Source organism: Cupressus sempervirens, chromosome 5 (assembly GCF_028749045.1).
Source record: "Cupressus sempervirens isolate cs-2001-9-10 chromosome 5, ASM2874904v1, whole genome shotgun sequence".
Taxonomy (NCBI): Eukaryota; Viridiplantae; Streptophyta; class Pinopsida; order Cupressales; family Cupressaceae; genus Cupressus; species Cupressus sempervirens.
The window spans coordinates 81400390-81422777 of NC_143122.1; the positions used below are offsets into that span (position 1 = coordinate 81400390).

Here is a 22388-nt window from a genome sequence, read left to right on the forward strand (position 1 = left end):
CCTCTCCCATCCCCTACTTTTTCTCTCACTCTCTCCCCCTCTCCCACTACCTACTCTCTCTCTCTCTCTCACTCTCTCTCTCTCTCTCACTCTCACTCTCACTCTCACTCTCTCTCACTCTCACTCTCACTCTCTCACTCTCTCTCTCACTCTCACTCTCACACTCTCTCTCACTCTCACTACCCCCCACTCTCTCTCACATTTTCACACTCTCTCCTATCCCCTACTCTCTCTCTCTCTTTCTCTCTTACACACATTTCCATACCCCCTCTCTCTCCCTCTCCCACTCCCTCTCCCATCTATCTTCCCCCTCTCCCATTCCCTAATCTCTCTCTTCAACACACATGCACTCCCATTCTCCTCTCTCTTGCTCTTCCTCTCCCACTCTGTCTCCCACCACCTACTCTCTCTCTCCCAACCTGTACTCTCTCTCACACTTCCTCTCTCTCCCATCCCTTAATTTCAATCTCTCTCCCCCACCCCATACTCTCTCTTTGCCACCCCTACTCTCTCTCACACTTCCTCTCTCTCGCATCTTGTACTCTCTCTACCACCCCTACTCTCCCATCCTGTACTCTCTCTGCCACCCCTACTCTTTCTCACTTCCTCTCTCCCATCCTGTACTCTCTCCCCTCTCCCATCCCCTACTTTCTCTCTCTCTTTCTCTCTCTCTCTCTCTCACACACACATAGCCATTCCCCTGTCCCCCCCACCCTTCAGCTCTATCTTGCGCTTGGTTTGTGATTTAGGTCTCAATAGTGCGTGCGCAGTATAGCGCGCATGCACTATTGAGAATTCAAATGCTTGTAATAGCGTGTGCACGCTATAGGGCGCACATGTTATTCAAAGATTTGTATTAAAACCAAGCCTAAGGCTTGGTTTTTCCTTGGAGATCCAACCCAAAGGTTTGGAGTTTATAAATAGGTCTGAGATGTGTTTTCTAGCAAACATACCAAAAATGATTGATTTTTCTTGTGTGCTCCCCTTCAAGATTCCTCATGGTTGGGTATCAATAAGATTAGGTTACATAGCATTATAGGTCTCTGTGTTAGCTATCTAACCATATAATTTATTTTTAATTTGAACTATTTCAAGCCTTTCATCTATAATTTCTTTTGAATCTATGTTCATTTTTTGTCAAAAACCACCATGTACTAATTGGGCTATAGATTTTAGCTCGTTCATTGAATTTTGCAACAACTTAGTTTTTAAGAAACTGGACTCCATTCTACACACTTCGAAAAAAAAATTTTTGATTTTAGATTAGTTTTCAATTATTTCTAGGGGGAGCACACAGATATTTCATGTTTTTGGGATGTGTCTAGTTAAAAAATTCATTAAAAAAAAAATACACATTATAAAATTACCCAAAAAATCTAGGATAAACTACATAGTGTTAAGTAATGTTTGACTAGAGTGATTAAAAAATTTCAAAAACAACGTTAAAATTTTAAGGGGGCCACACTTTGTATTGTGTTATGCTTTTTTGGAATAAAAAGTACCACTTTTTGTAGACCCCTTTTTTGAGGACCTAAAACTAAACCATTTTGAAAAAAAATTAGTAGTTTAGAAACTAGATTCAAAGGACTACAACTTTTTTTTTGTCATATCTTAAAATTTTGAGCATAACTATCTTCAAATTCTTATTGAAGTTCAAAAATTGTAGATTTCAGGAAAAAGGTGTCCACTTATACCCCTCTTTTGGCAACACAACTTGGTGCACTTACCCCTAAAAAAAGATTTGTTGCAAAGATGGGTTGATATCTTGTAATGGGAAATGTCGACTGGTGCAAAATTATGCAAGCTAAATACCTTCATCAAAAACTCTTCCATTAATACCTAGGTTCTATTGATCTCCTAGGTGGATCTAGAATTTGGAATTATAGATCATTAAGATTTATTTCTTGTTGAGGGTTGGCCATAATTAGCTCATTAGCAATGGTAGAAATGTAGGTTTTTTGGATGACAATTAGATGGGAAGAAAACCTCTAGTGGACACAAACATTTTACCTCTTATGAGCCATGCCAAGTGTGTAGTGGGCCCCTTTGTTGTCAATTTCTTTAGTCACGGAGGAGGATGGATGAATCTATCATAATATTTTTTACAGCATAGGTGACCTTAAACCTTTGGCCTCAGATATGCAGCTCCTTATCTCTTGGATTAGGCTCCCCTTTTCCCTAAGGAGGATAAACTCATAAGGTCCCTGCAACCCCTAGTGAGTTCTCTATCAAGTCTTCTTATCTTTCTCTACTCAATTTATAGGTGCCTCCACTACTTGGTCTAAGGTGTGGAATGGTGTAGAGAACCTCCCTTTTTGGTTTAATGTTGGCTTAGATGTTTTTTAGGGCTAGTTAGGAGTCTTGGTGTCAGTCTAATAAGATCTAATGGTCTTTGGATTAAAAACTTGTCCTAATTTGTTTATAAGGGAAAAAGTTGCTCATAGGGTCAAAACATTGTCAAATGTTGTCAAGTGGGTCAAAATTTTCTAAGATTGAGAAAATAGGGTACTTGGTCTCCTAAAGGATCCTAAGCATCCTAATTAAGGCCCTAGGATAGATTTAGGAGCACTCACTTGCCCAAAACACCCAAAAAGAAAGAAATGCGAAAAGTTGCTGACAACTTTCAAAAGTCGCTCAAGCAACTTTTGCAAGAAAGTTGCAAATGAAGAAATGGGTGGTTGTAACCACCCATGATCAGATTTTTTAGCATGGGATGAAAATTTTTGGAGTTTAGAATGAGAATCAGTTGTAGACCACACGTGTGAGCAGACTATGTGGATATTTTATGTGTTTTTCCTTGCATTTACTATGTTTTTGCACTCTCGTATGGCTATGTATGGATTGGGCTACATGATTTGAATCCATGAAAATGTAGAGTTTTGTTTTATCTTTATTTTTCATATTCAAGTTTGATTCCAAATTGGGAGGTTGAAGAGTTATACTGTAAAATAAGTGTTTGGGTTTACAATCTTCATTTGTAGAGTTGCTATCACTAAAATGGCTCTAACCTAAGCATCCATGGTTGAAAATGAATGAAACCTAGTGGAATGCTAGGTTAGGTCCTGTACATAGATTTTTTGTTTCCATTTTTGTTTGTTCAAATGATCTCCTAATTTTGGAGTGATGCCTTAGGCTGACTGCTTGGACTAGGTGTGCGAGGACAATGTACAGATGTGTTTGAAGAGCACACCCATGATCTGATATGGCCAATTCAATGGCTTGAATGGAAGCCCTATAATTTCTCCTTGAAGGAACAAGTTTTTGTAGGGGTTGGTATGAATTTTGAATACTTCTAGAAAGTTTTTTGTTGAGATTGGTGCAGAGGCCTAAAAGATAGCCTAGAAACTAGGGCCTGAGAGCAATCAGGGTTGTGGGTGATTTGAAATTTTCTAATTTGGGATTCTTGAAGTGCTAGGTGATAGATTTTAGAATCATATGGTCTTTGATAGGGTTGTGTGAAATAATTTATGGTAAATGACCAAAACAACAAAAATAGGCCTAATGCAAATCAAGATTAATTAGCCCTACTTGTGGGTAGCGATAACAAAATGATTGCTAATATGTCTAGAAGTGTTTGAAAAGACTAGAAGGGACTAGCAGGTAAAAAATACACTAGTGAGGACCTAAGATTATTGTGGGAAAGATCCTAAGAAAATTTTTGGAGTTCTAGGGGAAGGAACAAGGTAAGAAAGGGCTAGTAGGACTAGTCCCTAAACAAGTTGGTTTTGTTCTTGCATCAATCCAACTATACCTAGGAGGAAATTTGGACTAAGGGTCTTGGAGATCAAGGTTGGTGGAGAATAAATATAAGGAAGGAACCATTGGATAGTTCAAAGAGCTAAATTTCATGTCCCCTTTTCAAATAATTAAAAATAATAATCTTTTCTAAGGCAGGCAGGCCCAAAACGGTGAAGTTTCAGAAAAAGGGGATAATCTTTGGAAGCTAATGGACTAATAAATTAAAATTATTATTAAAATATGTTTTATTAACCCCTCTTGGACGTGAGTTAGGGTTATGCCCTCTTTTAAGGAGTTTGGAGGCATTTTGGGCTCATTCCAGAACTTGATTTTGCTCATTTCTTTGTTGTTCTTCAGAGGCTGCCAAACCTGTGGAGAAGGAGACCCAAGAATGAGATTTTGCAGGTTTCTAGGAAGGATAAGGATGGTATTTTTAAGCCATTCCATGTGCATGCTCATGCAGAGTTTGCCTTTGTGCTGAACAGTGCAGATTTGTGAGTTTTCAGGTGTGTTTTTGTAAGAGTTTGGTGTTTCTAGTTGAGTATTTCATATCAGTTTGGATTGCTGCTGTATGTCAGACTTTTAGATGTTAAAATAGAGCTGAATATATGTATTTGGTCATGATTATACTTATGTGATAGATTATTGGTGTTTTTGTGGTGTTTTCGAGCTATTCTATGTTGTTTTTGGGAGCCCGATGAGCATTGTTTTTATCCTCCGTTTGGGAGCTGTTGTGTAAATGTTATACAGATCTGAAAATGTCATTTTGTAAGCTGTTATGCGGCTGAAATTTCTATAAAAAAATTTCCACTTTCAGATTTATTAATAATATGTGAAGCTGTGAAGTTTTTGGCACTATTTTCGGCATACCCGATTTGGGGTTTATTGAGAAATTGGTGGGTCTTTGAAAGATTGGTTGTTTGATCTTAAAGATCTGATTAGAGGCTTGAAATATCATATAAAATTAGAAAAGGGACATTTCACTAAACCCTAGCTGGAAGAAGATAAACACTAGAACTCTAGATCCTCTGCATCATGGAATGACCACCTCATCCATAAGATCCACTTCTTTTGGCATACCACCATCCATGGGAAAATAGTTACCTTGGATAATATTAATAAATGTGGGTTCCATATCGTGAACCATTATTACCTCTACAAGCGTGACTTTGAATCTATATCCATCTATTTAGCCATTGCAATTTTCCTTCTATTGTTTGTAAATGGTTTCTTTAGAAGCTTAGGATTATGTGGGTTGTTCAAAATGAACTTTATCATCTTATCTTGGATTGGAGATGCCTTTCCCTTTACCCTCTTTTTAGACAACTCTTTCTTTATATTCCCCTTGATGTTTTCTGGAGTATTTGAAGACAAAGGAACAACATGGTCTTCAGGGACCAAGAATAATCTGCTAAGAAGTGTTGCACATCCTCTAAAAGATCATCCATGAGAGTCTCTTTGTCCATAATTAGAAATCCCCTCCTATTCCACCCTCACAACAGGGCACCTAACTTGCCTCCTCCTAGAACCTCCCATGGGAACTCCACGAGTATGATAAGTGAAAGAAAATGGTCTAGGATAACACTCATTAGAAATGTCCCCCCCCCCCTCCCCGCCCGAGTCAGCTCAATTTTGATGGTGCATCTAGAACAAGGCTAGTATTGGGTGATGGTATTCTATTAAATCACAGAGGTTCCTCATCACTTATTATTTGAGAAATCTTCTTAACTATGATTGGAATAGCTAGGATGAGAGAATGACCTTCTTTAGGGGATCAAGTTCTCTTTGTCTCTTGGAATCCACAATATTAAAATTAAGGGAGATTCATAGCTAATTTTTGAAGCCTCTAAAGGTACGTACTCGTCTATACTCCTCTAGCTGGTTCTCATACACTATCATAGATGACACTCAAATTATCATAAATGGGTTTGAAGATTTCAACTTACAACACATCTATAGGGAAGGTAATTTTGTGGCTAACCACCTTGCCTCTGCAACTATCACTTTGGTCAATATAAGATGTTGGAGATTAGCATGTTCTCTTCCTAGTGGAATTATTGATCTTATGAATAAAGAACCCCTCTATTTATAATGAATTTCAATTATATGGGTCATTATGGTTGATCATGGAGCTAATGATTTTTGGTGGGATCCTTACTCTCCAGTTATCTAGATTTATGTTTAATTTCTCACATGGGAGTTTAAATGGGCCAAGTGTCTATAGTAATCATAAGGTGGAAAGATTTGGATCTCATCATTTTTTAAACTCTGTTGGAGTTGATGTTTTTTAAATTTTTTTTGGTAAGTTGTATCAAAGATAATATTTTAAAAGGCGTGATATTTGGTACCTTACACACATATGTATGCTCACATTAGTGGATTGATAGGCTTGATTTGGATCATGATTACAGTTTTAATTATATTAATTACACCTTTCTGCATAATTTATCCTACCTTGATTTTTATTTCCTCTTCATGTTTCATCTTGTAGAAGTTTTATACCCTTTTTTCTTAGTGATTATGACTACTACCCTTCTCTACAATTGGTTATTTTGTTTCTTAGTTGCCATGGGTGGTGACCATGTTAGGATTGAGCCTCAAAAAAAAATTAATGGAAGAAAGATGGGATAGTATGGCACATTTGTAAGGTGGTATTAGTCAGCTTATGGAAGTCTTAAATGGCCTTGAAAAAAAATATCGAAGTAATTTACAGGCTCTTGGGATGACAGGAGGGTCACCATGGGTGGGATCTCTTTCAAGGTGAATAAGGAAGTGATTGTCAAGGCAATGGGCCTCTCCACTTAGGACCACAAGTGGAAAAAAAATGGTTAAATTTCTTACCATTGCTAGTCTAAACTAATTCTTTTGTGAGGGAGAGGGCCTTGTGAAGATGAGGGGTGGCTTTGACCAGGAAGAACTATCAAATACCTAGGAAAATAATTTCCTCCTATCATGAAGTATTTCATTCTAGAGAGAAGGTTCAATTCTTTTAACTATTATCATCTTCCCTTTTTGAATCACTTTCACAATTACAATTACATCTTCTTTTGTTGTTGCACTCTTTTTAATAATTTACTTGTATTGAGATCACACATTCCTCAGTATGTATCACTCTTTCTCAACCCAAGTATTCTCTTGATCTAATTTCTCTATTTTGCATGAATGATTTCAAGGATGCATCTACTCCCTTTGTTTGAGGTGTCAAGATTGAGGCTCTTGATCTAATTTCTCTATTGTGCATGAATGATTTCAAGGATACATCTACTCCCTTTGATTGAGGTGTCAAGATTGTATAGACAACTTGTTGGAAGCCTTGTATACTTGACACATACATGTATTGTCATATCCTTTATAGTTAAAATGATTTTTCACTTCATGCAAGAGAAAAATCAACTTCATTGGAAGGAAACCAAAAAATTATAGTACTACATATATGACACATACACATGGGATTCACTAAGTAGAAGGTACTCAACTTGACTTGGTTGGATACATAGATATAGATTGGGTTGAAGATGTTGGTGGTCATAAGTCTACTTAAGGTTTAAAAAAATATATCTTCGCTCGGGTCACATTTGTTGGAAAAGTAAGAATTAACATGCTATTTCTCTCTCTCCCTCTCTTTGAACAAGGCTAAGTATTGGGGCGTTGTTAATACATATACATAGAATATTTGACTTGAGTATATCTTGAAGGAGTTTGGTTTCAACTTTCCATGACATGCAATCATTCATTGGGACAATCAAGATGCTAGCCGAATCTTGAAGTGAACTCTCTCTTGGGTGCAGGATATTTCATTAAAGGGTTCACTTGACTTCTCCATTCTTTCTCACTAGGGAGAACCTTTTCCCCACATGAGGGTTTGTATATCCCTCATCTTTTGTTATCACTTATATCTCTTTTTTGGGAGAGATTTTGTTTCCACGGGGTTTTCACTATTTATTCTCTTCATGAGAGATTGCATTGGATTTCTTTTTAAGTTTCATTTTGTACTTGGGTACTTAACATGACCTAGCAGTTTGGACCCCTCATGTATAATCATCTAGCATTGTGAGCTTAAGTGTATTTCCCCAAGTTTCAATTAATGGGAGGAGGGGGTTAGTATAATTAATTAGTTATATATAATTATAATTTTCTTAAGCTTAAGTAGGATAATGCATTACATAATAGTTTTTCATGAAGCAACATATGAGTTTTCATTTCATTTTAGCATGTGGTGTATAAGAATTACATTTTAGGTGGAGATAGTTATTATCTCATTCCACTTTATGTTTGAGATCCAACTTTACTAATCTTATTGTTAGAGTAAAATGTTAATTTAATTTAATTTATTAAATTACCTTTACTCCCTTCTTAAGATTTACCTTTATGCACTTACATTTCTATTTAATAATTAATTAGTAATTATTAACTATCATTTACCTCTTAGGGTTTCCCTTTTAAGTTTTTTATCTCCTTCATAAGGATTGATTGGTTGTAAATTCATTCATTTTGTTTTGCACAAGTAAATTCAATCTTCTTGTTTATTAAGAAAAACCATCTCTCTCCACCTTTCTTACTTCCTTGTAATAGCTTATTTGCATGCAATATATCAAGGGATCTATGAATTTGTTCATCATCAAATTCTACATGGTATTAGAGCCTTGCATATGGTTGCCTGTTCTTCTTTGAAGAAAAAAAAGAATGAGGGTTTGGCAGGACATATCTGACATTTTTCAGGTATTCTTTTTTGAAAATAGGGAGGTCTTTGATTTTTGGAGCACTTTAGCAAACCTTGCAGTTGGATTTAAAAGGCATCAAAACTCCCATTTTCATATATAATTTGTCAATTTTAGATAACGTTGACCTGGAAGGCGCATGCACTTTGAGGTAGAAAATTCATCAAAATTGCAAAAAATAAAAATAAAAATGTAGTTTTAAACCACTGGCAGTTTAAAATTTATAGGAATGATTATCAAAACCACTAGTGGTCTGGCTAGCCATCGTGGTCACTGCTACTGACCACCTTCTTCAATCATCGCTGCATTGTCATGTTATCGCCAACCACAAGCCACCACAGCTCCGCTCGGCCTTCACTTCCTAGCTGGTGGTCACATGGAGGGTCGGGGGGCTTAACTATTAGCCCCTTTTCAATTTTTTTAAAGGGGTTTGTCATTTTTTAGGTTTTACAGAGGCCATGACAGTCTTTTCACTCTAACTTGAGCATACGGGGCAGTATTTGTTCGATTCAAAAGAAGTGTCAAAAAGATGACTCAAAGATGGAGACAATGGTGCAAGTATTTTTTGGAATTTTTTCCAATTTGGTGCCTTTTTTTTTCAAAGTCTAATAATGTCTTTAATCTTCCAGGGGCATAACTTGCTTGTTTTAACTCTATTTTCTAATCTAAAAGAAGTGCCAAAAGATCTTCTCGACCCCTATATAGAGTCTCCAATGTTTTTATCATTATTTCTCAAAGGTACATGTGATTCTCAAATTGAAGCCTTTTTTTTGTCTTCTTGTTTACGCATTCCTTCTAGCAGTTGGGGTTCAATTTCTTTTATTATAGGGGGTGTTTTGTATTATTGTTTCTCTTATTTACATCAGTAAAAAAAAATAAAAAAAAATCCAACACCTTCTAAAACAATGGCTAAGACCTCTTCTTATCTGGAACTTTTGACCCCTCATAACTATCCCACATGGAAGACCTTGATGACATGGCTTCTCTAGTCAAAAGGGTTGTTGTCTTGTTTAGATGTAGTACAACTAGTTTTACAAAGGCCTTTTGAGGTCATGCAACACAAGAACAAGATGGATGAGGAAATAGGGTTGATTTTTATAGGTATTAGACAGTCTACAATTTCATCTTGATGGGTGCAATACCCCTCTAGCTATGTGGACCATGCTTGATGGCTTGTTTGGTACTATGAATGAGTTCAGGGTACTTTAGATTGAGGTAGAGCTTGCCTCTTTTGTACATATTATTTTCCTTCCATTGAGGACTTCTTGATGAAGTTCAAACAAAAGAGATCTTTATTGCAGGGTTGTGGGAAAACCAAGGCTAACACTAAGTGCATCTACCTAATGCTTTCTAATCTTTGTGGAAAATTTCATATTTTTGCTTCTACCTTCTATTCCATCAAAGATGTTTTGGGTAATAGACAATTTACCATGCCATCCTTTGAGGTTTTCTATGATTGGTTGACTCAAGAGCAAGATAAGCTCTCTCAGTCAAATTCTCTCACAGGCTCACAAACTTATGCATTGGTAGCTCGACCATCTTTTGGGATGAAGGAGAAGAAACAAAAATCACATTCTATAGAGTCTCAAATTGATTCTAGCCCTCACAGTTCATCAGGGCTACCTCCTCCTAAGGGGGTTAAACCAAAGGTAGAAAGACTGAAGTGTGCTTATTGTAATAAGCCTAATCATGACGAGTCATGTTACTATGAGAAGAAGTTAAATGGCTATGCCAAACAGGCTTTAGATTTGACAGCTCTCCTCCAAAAGAGCAACATTGATATTCATTCTACTTCTTACAGATCTTCTTCCTCATCATCATTTCAGTTAGATGGTAAAGATATAAGAAATGGTAATGAACTTTGTGCAACTACTACTCCGCCCTCTTCTAGATAGTTACTAGATTCAGGTGCTTCCCAACATATGATATCTTCTCAGGATTTGTTCTCTTCTTTTGAGGCTTCTATTACTCCATATGTTTTGATGGGGAGCAACATTGTTATAATTTTATGTGGTAAAGGTTCTACTAGAATTGATGATGGTACATTCAATGATGTACTTTGTGTTCCATATTTTTCCTCTAACCTTCTCTCTATTTATTAGATTACACACAATGGGATAGGGAAGATAGTTGAGTTTGCACAAGATTCAGTGCACATTAGAGATAGTGACACAAGAAATATTATTTGTATAGGAACTATTAATCATTCTTCCTGACTATATGTCTTCTCTCATTTTGGTGCACCATCCCCACTATCAGATACTTAGTCTCCTTCTTACAAGAAACTACTAAGATGAAGTCAGGTCGCTTGAACTTATGTGTTGTTCCTGAGATCAGTGTTGTGACTTCTACACCTCTACCTCCTATTCATATTCCATGTATTTCACATGATTTCTATTTAACATTGCCTACCATTGTAGCTCCAGTTATCGAGTGAACTACTACAATTATTGAGGATATATCAGAGGACACACATCTCCTCTTAGATGAAAAATTCAACACACTTGTTATCCCACCTCCATTGGAGATTCTATTTCAGGATTCTCATGCATTCTCCTTTGAGCATCAACTAGGACTTCCAGCTTCACCTTACATTTAGGAGTTTCACCCTCCTTGTCCATTGCCTTTGTTTCTTTCAAATTGGAGCCACATTGGTATGTTCATCGACACAGGAATTTTGTCATTCTAGGGGGGCTATGGAGTCTCAAGGATCTATCATGAGGGGTTTCATTGTACTTATGGTCTTGAGAGAGTCTCTTGAGACATATCATTTGTACTTTTTTCTTTGCTATCTCTTTTTGGAGTAGGGTTTTTCCCATGTGGTTTTGCTTGTTTCTCCATTTCATATAGATTTGGTTTTGATTGGGTACCTCATCAGGCCTTGCTGTTGGGACCCAAGTTTGCTTTCAACATTGCAATGTAGTTTCCTTTCTTTTTATGCATTGTTTGTAGCTGCATTTTTTCTAATCTTAAGGGGGGTGTTAGAGTAAAAGGTTAATTTAATTTCATTTATTGAATTACCTTTACTCCCTTCTTAAGATTTTCCTTTATGCACTTGCATTTCCATTTAATAATTAATTAAATGTCATTTACCTCTCAGGGTTTCCCTTTTAGGTTTTCGATCTCCTTCATAAGGATTTATTGGTTGTAAATTTATTCATTCTATTTTGTACAAGTAAATTTGATCTACTTATTTATTGAGCAAACCTCTGTGTGTGTGTGTCTTACTTCCTTGTAATACGTTATTTGCATGCAGGATATCCAAGGATCTATGAATTTGTTCATCATCAAATTCTACACTTATCACATTTTCATTCTCTCATTGTTGTGCATATTTTCATTTACTTTTTTGTGCAATGGATGATTGTTCACCTCTATTGGACATGTGATTAAATCTTGTATGGTTGATAGATTGTAATTTGCATATCTACTAGTTATCATACATTTCTTATATATTTAGAAATATCTACATTGTGGACATCCATTCTTATTTTATTATTGATCATAATTGTTTCCAATGAAATGAGGATCATATCATTTTATCTCTCTTTTTTATCGAGCTTCTAGATCTTGGTATTTTCATTCATTCCCTTAGCAAAATTCTTGTAGTGTTTATTTATTGAATACTGAAGATTGAGGCCATGTATAAAAAAATTAGTATATCTACTATTATTTTGATCTTCAAGAAGAGTGTTAATAGAATCATTAAAAATTTACCATTGAATGGTTTTAGCTAGTTGAATTAGGCAAGGTCTTAGATTTAACTATCTTTCAAGATATTTTATGAGCTAAAAGATAGTCAAATCCTTCAATAGAATTCATATTGAGTGAAAAAGATAAAATCTAAAACCTTGGAAAAAGGACAGAAAGTCCTAAAAGGATCAAATTATTGGTCAGTAATGGTGATCCCAAGTGTCACATTGGAAAATAATATCTTAACAAGCTAAATAAAGAGGTGTCCAAAGAAAAGTACCTTCAATATGGAAAGAATAAAGGGTCATTCAATGTGTTTTTAATCCTTAGATGAGTCAAATTTAATTAATATTAATGGTTTTTGATAAGGTTGGGTTAGTGTAAATAGTGACTTTATTAAATAAGTCATAGTTGAAAAAATTCTATTTGTCCCAATTCTCATCCACAACAATGAAATTTGGCAAAATATTATAGTCATTAAAAAGTAGTTTTCATGTAATTCCAATGTCTGGTTGGAAATTTGTGAGGTAATCTTAGACATCAATTTTAAGTTTTACTAAAAATTCCTTAAAATAAGCCACTTTACAAGAATTACTTATTTTTTAACTCAAAATCCAACATCATTCCTTGAAAAAATCAATATTTTTAAAATACCCATGCATTGGACCTATTTACATTTTAAAATTACCATGCTATAACTTTCCTAAGATGGGGGTCATCTAATATTGAATCAACTAGATTGAATTGAGGTGTTCCTTTGTGCACTCCCATGAGTCATGTCTATGAACACTTCAACACCTTTTTTAGCACCATATGGAGGTGTACATGTAGTCTTATGCAATGTAGTTTGATCAGATCACCATATTATATGGATATGAACAATGTTATCCTAAGTTGACATGCATTAAAATATCATTATTTTGCACTAGTTTTGTCACTTGAAACAAAATATGCATACCAGGTTTTAGTAGTTTGGGTTTCTAAACCATTAAGGAAATACTAGTCATTGAATCATGTGCAGAATTTAGAAATACTCATACCACTTCCTGCATATCCAAAATAGGAAGTCATCCTGCACAAAGTATCGTGTTGTTCAATGAGTGTGGATCATTATCAATATCCAATATCAAGTATCTACCTACATGCATCACATTATTGGGAGATTATATAATGTAATTTATTTCTTAAAAGGATAAAATCAATTGTACATTATGTGTGGAAGTAGTCCTTATGTATTCATCATGAGTCAGTCCTTCTATGCCCTATCTTCTTCATTTGTGTAAATTTAGTTTTTTATTTTGATTTCTCCTTACATCATATGGATTCTAATTGAATGATTACTTTTTTCATATTCCATTATTGGTAGAACTCCTTGGGGATCCATATAACTGGATTGATGATGAAAAAAACCACTATCACACAAAAATTATTGTTATAGCTTCAACTGTTATTCCAAAAAAAATCATCTACCTCTAGTAACACCTCATAGTAAAAAATCGATTCAATACATTTATAAATACTAAAATTTTTTCCACCTCATATCAAGAAAAATGAGTTCCTTTTCTTTTATGTAGAAAATGTTGGTTATAGGGTCACTTATATATACTTTGATCTCATCGACATTCAAGGAAAGGGGATTAATCCACTTTGGACTTTAAAATATACAGGGCTTGAACCTAATGATAATAGAGTAGAGAGAAACCATCCTACCAACTAGATATAGTTCAACCTCATTGTAACTATAGGGTGGGAGTGAGGGTGGAAGGGACCCTAGTGAATGATCAACTCAAATCACAACTAGGAAGGAGTGAGAATTTCTTGTTGGGTCAAAAAAATATTCAACCCTATCTCCATCCCCATATATAAAATAGGGAGCCCTCCATATAGATATATAGATATTCAACTGATCCAAGGATGAGATGGGCTAGCTGTAGAGATCTTGGAGAGGCATTGTATCCCCACCAAGTTTTCTTCTTTACTTTATTTTATATAATAAATTTTTTAATGGATACCTACCATGGATAGTAGTTGGGACTCATCATTTTTTGGAAATATAGATGGAATAACTGAGAGTGGGGGTGAATCAGTTACCACAAAAATAAATCCACAGATCCCTTAAATGTTTGATAAAACTATTTATTGCTATCACTCGGTAAACATACTTAAAATTTTGTAACTCTGTAAATGCAATGTACGTTAACTTTAACAGATCTTAAACATTCAAAGTGATTAACATGCAAGCATAAAAGAAATAACATGAACACATGAGACATTAGATTTAACGCGGAAACCCAATATGGGAAAAACCACCAAGTAACTAGCTACTAATTTTCACTCTTCCGAAGTGAGCCCTATTAGGAGCCAACTTGGTTAAAGGTTACAAAACACATTGTTAGGTGTGACCTTGTTAGAGGATTTAATCACCCTATTAGGAGTGGCCTTGCAAGAGGTCTTTAGAAAAATTCAATGGAACTGTCACCTTGTTAGAGGATTTACAAATGGTTGTTAAACCAACTTTACTAAGAGATTCTGGAATCACTCCTACAATGATAAGAAAGTAACAATGAAATGACCTGAATTAGATGCAACTAAATTGCTGATACAGATCTCTGTTCTACTTCACACTAGATCTTTCTTGGTCAAATGAAACTTTGATGCTCCTCAAGGATATTTGACCATCCTTCAAATTCTCTCACACTTTTCTTTCTCAAACAATCAATACACTTGCATACTCGCTCATATTCTTTAGAATCTCAACTTGACCTTTCATTTATAACTTACAAATTGTCAAGTCAACCCAATTACAACTTACAATTATCAATAATCATTATCTTAGTTGGCTGGAATCAATACTTGAAATAATTAAACTTCATTTCTCAAATCAACAAAATCCTTCATTGGTTGACCCTGCTTGGTAAACACTGATCCATAAATGATTTCCTGTGTTAACCAACAGAAGCTCAGTTAACATGACGAACCTACAAAAATCCTTTGGAGATCAAGTGAACTTGGTAAACACTGATTTTCCTTCATTAACCATGAGAGCTCGGTTAACACTACTTTTTGCCACATTTCCCTTCGATGCTCGAGTGAGCTCGGTAGGCACTATCTACGTAGAGTAATTTCCAGGAATGCTCGATAGACATAGTAAATTGCCTTGTTGATCAACTGAGCTTGGCAAGCAGTGTCTGCCAACTAATATGACATTTGTGTAACATCAAAGACAACACAAAATTAGACAATTGTATCCAACAGTCATTATCATTATATATTACTCCCTAAGTTGTACTTAGGGGGGTTAGTGTGAATAACAACTTTATCAAACTAGTTACCTAGTAACCCACCTATAGGGATCATATCAACTTTACTTAAATCTCCAATTAGAGGACTTTAGTATTCTTTCTAAACCACATCTAATTATGTCTCCTCAATGAGTGAGATACATAGTGCATACACAATTTCCACTTGCTCGCATACTTGCCAAACAATCTTACAATTATCTCATGTTTGGAAGGCTAATCAACCATTATCTCCTACATTCTTACCTCCTCTCCTTACTTTTTGATTCTAGAAAAATCCTAGCATGTCATTATCATTCCATTTCTTCCAAAAATATTAGTAAAACTTTTGAGGATGTACTATACTTGAAAAACTAATTTTCATTAGGTCTCATAAGTTGGAGAGTTGCCTAAGCTTAAAAGCAAGATATTTGGAAATGATTTGGTAAGATACATTTAAATTATGTCACTATTTTCTTATTTCCTCTTGGTTGTTTTCTTTCAAGTATGAATCTACTATTTCCTTTATGGATTATGTTTCTTAAATAATCCCCACTAAAATCCAAACATACCTTGTGAATGTATTCAACCACAGTTCCCAAAATGTATTATAGAACTCACATGATAATTTGTCCAAGCTATGAGCTTTGTCATTGAACATAGTGAAGATGATGTCATGCAAATATTCTTTAGTAAGAATATCTAGAGTTGAGTAACTATTCATAAAAAAAATCTTTAAGTTAATAGTTCCTATGTAGATAGAAGGTTAGAAAAGGCATATTGAGTACCAATATAACAAAATGAAATTAAAAAAATATAGAAAATATTAGTGTATTGCTCAAGGGTAATGATAGACTCATTAAACTTTGGTTATCTTTGGTATGCTATGGGAATCAAAATGAATCATCAAATCATTATTTTGATTTTTTAATCTCCACACATAGCTGAAATGAAAAATAGAATAAAAGTTGTGTTTTAATCATGTATCTAGAATGGTAAAAAAAATGCCAAAACTATAGATGCAACTACAAGGAATGTAAACTAGAATAAATAAATGAGGTCTTAGAAACAAATGAAGATTTCAAGAAGCCAAATGTAAACAAAAGGATTAAGTAATAACATAATTGAAAATAAGAAGGTAAGAGCTTAGCAAATAAGACCAATGTCACTACGCAAGCTTCAATAAGCCAAGAGTGATAAGCTATTGTAAAATGCTAGAGCTTTTAAAGAGGAGGCTGTAAAAGTATTTTTAGTGTTCATATGGGAGGAATTGATGCCAAACAATTGTATTTGAAAGCTATAAACTATTTGTAAAGAGCTTGGAAGTATGGAAAATAGATAGCTTGAATGAAAGACTTGTGTCTTAGATTTAAAATGACAAGCAAGAAAATATAAAAATTGGAAAGCCATTCAAATTTGTGCTAGAGTATTTCTCGTTGATTTGGTTGTGTGATATGTTGTGAAATGGTTGAAAAGGACTACTAAATAACAAACTATCAAGAGACAATAGTATGTCACATGGATGTCAATGCATTAGAGTAGTGTCCAAATAGTTTCACACATAAAAAGGCTAGAATTAGAAAACTGCAAGGTCAACACAACTAAATTTAAATGTTACAAGAACAAGGTTTGTCTCATCAATAGAATAGAAAAGAGAAAATAAGAAATTGTATAATGCACTTGATTTAATGATAGAATGTTTTCTTATGCAATTCATTGTCTAGAAAGTTGATTATATCATTTAAATCTATCTTTTGAACCCACACTCTAAAAAAAATCTTATCTAACACATTTAATGTTGGAACATCCAAATTCATGAACAATCCCAAATCACCAAAAATGGTTGTTAGTTTTAGTTTAAAATACTTGGTGGGTTTGTGCACCAAAAATGATTGTTAGTTTTGGGATTGTTAGAATTGTACACCAAAAATGTTTGCTAGTTTTAAATTTGTTGAGATTGTACAACAAAAGTGTTTGCTAGTTCTACTTTCAAAGTCTTTCTTTTTTGGTGTGCCTTGTTGAAACTGCAACTTCCTTTCTCAAGGGACGTTGAGAAAAGGTTTTATTGTTTAGAAATATTTTGAACTTGTACAACTATGTTACTAAATGCTAGCAAGTTGGTTTAGGTCTCTCACAATCTAATACAAGATGAACTTATGGAACTTAAATGTTGTTTAAAGTTTGTAATAATGTTATGGATGAAAGAATATATTCTAATTGGGCAATGTCTAAACACTCATTAAAACACATATCTTACCAAGGGGATAGTTAGGTTTTTTTTCAAACATGCCTTGTTATGTGTTACAGTTTAGTTTGGGTTTTAGCCAATACCTTCTGATTGAAGTTGGGAAATTGAAATGAGAAGGAAAGACTTGAGCAAAGCCCAACAATGTGAGATAATAGAATACAAAAAGTAAAATTCTTTTGTAACATAACATGTTAAATTTGTATGCAAGTTGTAATCAACTTTCAAAATCATTAAAATTATTATTTTACACTTAATGAAATCTTTTAAGCAATATGAAGGTCAAACCTGCCATTAGGCCCTCTTGACTGCATAAATACCCACATCTACAATTTAGATTTACTATCAGTTGTCCTAAGATAATGTATGACTCAATTTCTCAAGTTTACAAATAATCCAAGTGATAGTTTATAAATGTAACCATGTTACACTAGAATATAAAGAAAATACAGAATCCTTGCATTGCAATTCCCTTCCCTTAATCAAGCAAACACAAAATACAGACAAATGCAATACTTGACCTTCTCATCTGGTAATTAAAGCATATGAGGGTATTATCTCACAAACCAATTTCATTAAACTCAGAGACTTTATACAAGTGATTTACAGATTAATGTACAGACAAAAACGACACATTATCGATGCATCATACCATGTCTAGACTCTGCAATTTCTTCGTAGGAAATTGAAAGGTCATGATACATTAAATACAATTCCACTAAAATCTATCCATCTGCTAGGCAATCCGTAATACATAACTTCGTCCTTGTAAACATGGGTCTCCAACCTAAAATCCAAACTGCTGCTAGACAACTTTTAATGATACAGGGCAAAATCCCTTACAACATGTAATGATACATAACAAAACCCTTACGAATTTGTTGGATATGAATGAATTAGCAAGCCATTGGAAGTCAGTTTATGATAAACATAGTAGAATTTATAAACTAAATGAATACAATCAACAGAAGATTAAGAGTCATAACTTAGAATTCTACAAAGATGTCCCTCTTGGTATTTGAACCAGAATGTCTACAATAAGAATTTGCTTCAACCAACTAAGCTAAACCCCTTGAACATAATTTTGGATTCTTGATATAGATCCTCTACGGAAATACCAAACTGCCTCAGGACATCTTATTATAGTACAAAATAAAACTTATTACTTGTGGAAATGGGTTCAACACAAATACCAAACTTGGGATTTTGACAAAGCACTCAAGTCATCTACTTATGAGGCCTGCATTCATTGATCAATTGGAAGGTTGTCTCTGAACATCTTCAAGGGGCCTAAACCAGACTTGTTGATCAAGACTAGAGTCCCCATTCTTTCCTTGAGAATGGCAATGGATTCCACCTGCCCAATTTTGTTCATCGGCAGGACCAAACACACCTGTCTTTGGATGCGGTGCCCACCACTTCTTACTCGTTGTATGCTCTGCAACCCTTATCAGATCAACAACTTCTTCTTCATTTTTCTCATATACAGATGAATGTATACAAAACCTACAAAAAAAACAATACCTTGTTTGTCAATAAATTGCATACTTTTAACATGAATATCAATACACTTGATTGGCCTTGCTGTAGTGCAGTTGATTCTGTAAATTCATGGATGTCAACAATATGAAAATAATGCAATGGCATCTATGATTCCAGAATCTACAAGATCTTTGCTGAATTACATCAATCAAAGCTCGTAACTGCTTGTGACCCCGTTTTTTAGTTATAAAGTGGAAGTAGAAAATAGACTTTGGTTAAGACAATATGCTCATGAAATTCTAATCAGTTGTACTGTGTTTTAAACATATACAATTGCACTTTGGTGTTTGCAATAGTCTGTGGAAGTCTGTAACTCTTGTACTTGAACAGAATTAGATGGTTCATTCAGTGATTAGAGTATGTAGATTTCTATAATCTATGAGATAATTGTATGTTGTTTTAAGATTTGATTGTGTATATTTTGGATATTAATATTTTCAAATATACTATTATCATTTTTCTTTCTTTCATGATAATAAATCATCAAGTGTGATTTAAAACGTTGATGTAAAAAATAATCACTTAATCAAATCTACAAACAGAATACAATCATTCAGTGATGATAAATCAAAAATAATTTAATATCAGTAATTGATTAAGAATCTGAGTAGGTTAAAGCTCATGAGCAGTGATTGCAGGCTAATAAAGGTATCCTAGTGCCACTCAATTTCCAAGGCATCCACAATAAATCCAGAGGCCAAAAAAATGTTAAAATTATTTATTTTTATCAAAATTCAGATTCATTATTGCCCTAAGTAATTCTGTTTCAGATGAATCTCAGATGACTAAAGTAGACTTCTATTGTTTTTTGGGCGTGAGAGAATTTGTAATTGTTAAATACATCAATTAGAAATCTCTAATGCAGTGCTAGATTAAATTAAATTTACAATTTTTCTTCACAGTTAAAGAGAATTAGTTTCTCAAATCCAGAGGGGCCAAAAACAAGTGTCTTGTTTTTCCAAAATTCAGATCTGTTGTTGTCATGAGTGTTTCTGTTTGAGATGAATCCCAGTCTGACTAAAGTACACCTTTTGTTTCTTGAGTTGTGACAGAATTTGCAACTACACTACAATTTGTCAAACTCATCAATTAAAATCTGTAGTGAAATGCAAGATAAAGTTTAATTTATAACTTTTGCTTCACTGCTAAAGAGAATCAGTTTTTTAGAAGAAATAGTTCTGTGAGCATAAATTTAATGAATAATTTTTTTTTTTGATGAATAGTCCTTTTCTATTAATAAATAATATACTAAGAATACAATTCAAAAAAAGGCTGAAGGATACAAGATCACATAAGATTTTAAACAGAAGAAATTTCTATCAATAGATATAAGAGTATTTATTGAATATATGCCCAATTCTTAATATTATGAAACAAACATTTAACAAGTACTTAATTTGTTTGAATCAATATTAGGATCCAATGAGCCATCGCAAAGATATAGGGGATGAAAAGCACAGTGATCCAAAACTAAAACAATCTTTTACCAGCAGTTTCTTTCCTTACAATGTATATTGTCTTAAATGGGAATAAAAGATAAACAAAATTGTACCTTGAAGCAGGAATAGAATTGCTGATCAGCCCGCAAGCCTTGAAAAGGGAGCTTCGTGGCATCAGCAAACTGAGAGCCATATAATTCTCTGTATATCAGGTAAAACAGTCTATAATAGCTTTCCTGCATATTCATCACTCCAAATTTTGTTCAGTTTTTATACAACTCAAATCCCCAAAAAGTAGATGGGCATGAGTGCCACCTACCTATGTTAAACATTCACCTAATCGTCTTTAAAATGAATTGTCTTCTAGGGAAAGAGTATCAGGGGTGGTTATATTAATTTTTTCTATCTTAAGTTTTTTAATTTAGGATTTTTTTTTGGGTTGTCTTTGTATGTACATCTTTAAATGTTTGTTTATGATTTTCGTTTTTAGATAGTAAAAATGAAATATTGTAAAATTTGTTATATTGCAAGAGTTAAAAATTGGTTATATCAAGGTGACATCTAAAATATATTTTATATTATTTCATCATTCTTTCTCTTGATAATCAAGGACTTTGCACAACTGATTTAGAACTTAGATACAAATATCATTATATCAATAAAAATGCAGAATTAATCTAGTTATTAGACTACTTTTAGTGAACTTTTTTTTAAGGTAGAAGTGGTAAGCCATCATAAAAAATTATTAAGAAACTAAAACTGGTTCAATAGTTCAAGGAGGAAAGAGCCAGTAAGAAAACATCCTGTCCTTGCTCGATTACAGTATTTATACATCACAGTACAATAGCACATGAATCCGTGTAAGAATACACCAAAACTATTTGCTACTCTAGCCTGAAAAAGATGTCAAAACATTGAAGTTGCAAGTTCATCAGCCAACTTAGCTAATAGGTTACAACGTTTAAATAGACCACATAGATTACTCCTATCAAACAATTTGGAACCAAACTCCATACCTGCCCCCGAATTGGCTAAAAAAGCAACAAATTGATTGGCTTCCGTGAAACAATGACTGATTTTGAACTCTTGAGATCTTGACAGTAGCTTCCAAACTTTACCTATGACATACTGAATATCCTTGTTAACAATCTTCTTTGAAGACAATGCTGAAGTAACAATCTGAGAATCACCTTTAATATTGAAGTTCGAAATCTCCAAAGATAGTGCCACTTTTAATGAACTTTTAATATAATGAATAATAGTTATAACAGTGATTTTTCCGTATGCCATAAATAAAATGTTTTTAAAAAATAGAAATATAACTATTTTCCTAAGTATGTGGAATCCATATATACCATCCGTGCTAAGTCATCTAAACTTTCAACTACTATTAATACCCCACAGTCAAATGTCTCCTTGTTTGATTGTATTTCAGAGTCTTTTTATGTTTTAATCATATGAAAGAAATCTTATCCCCAAAATATCCTGCGTCTTTTGTTTGCCATCTTTCTGCCACCGTGAACAGAAACCCATGTGAAATTCAAAGATTGAATGAGATGCAAAGTCAAATAGAATACAAAACTTAAAAACGGGGTAGATATGAAGGGTCGTTTCATTAGAAGGTTGCTGACCGTTCAGCAATGTGGAATTTAAATCAATAAATATGTTGTGGGCGAAGTGACTTTTGTTGTGTGTAATCAAGAGGTTATTGTGGGGCCTTAAATTTTTTTTTAAA

The 22388-nt window shown here is 34.1% G+C and overlaps 1 protein-coding gene across 1 annotated transcript; it reads right to left on the reverse strand.

Annotated features, from left to right (window-relative positions):
* Positions 1–18590: 18590 nt before the first annotated feature.
* Positions 18591–20900, reverse strand: LOC149554657 (late embryogenesis abundant protein At5g17165-like). The gene is made up of 2 exons (XM_089828718.1): positions 20767–20900; positions 18591–19178 (listed from the first exon to the last, which is right to left on the reverse strand). Exons 1-2 carry the CDS (start codon positions 20844–20846, stop codon positions 18926–18928), a joined length of 333 nt encoding a protein of 110 aa, XP_089684844.1. The 5' UTR covers positions 20847–20900; the 3' UTR covers positions 18591–18925.
* Between the last annotated feature and the right edge of the window lie 1488 nt (positions 20901–22388).

Bases quoted from the DNA above. Each gene is read 5' to 3' on its own strand.
- LOC149554657 (XM_089828718.1), bottom strand. From the start codon at position 20,846: ATGGCTCTCAGTTTGCTGATGCCACGAAGCTCCCTTTTCAAGGCTTGC. The intron at 19,179-20,766 runs GTACAATTTTGT...TTTTTTTTGTAG, and splicing joins AATTCTATTCCTGCTTCAAG to GTTTTGTATACATTCATCTG.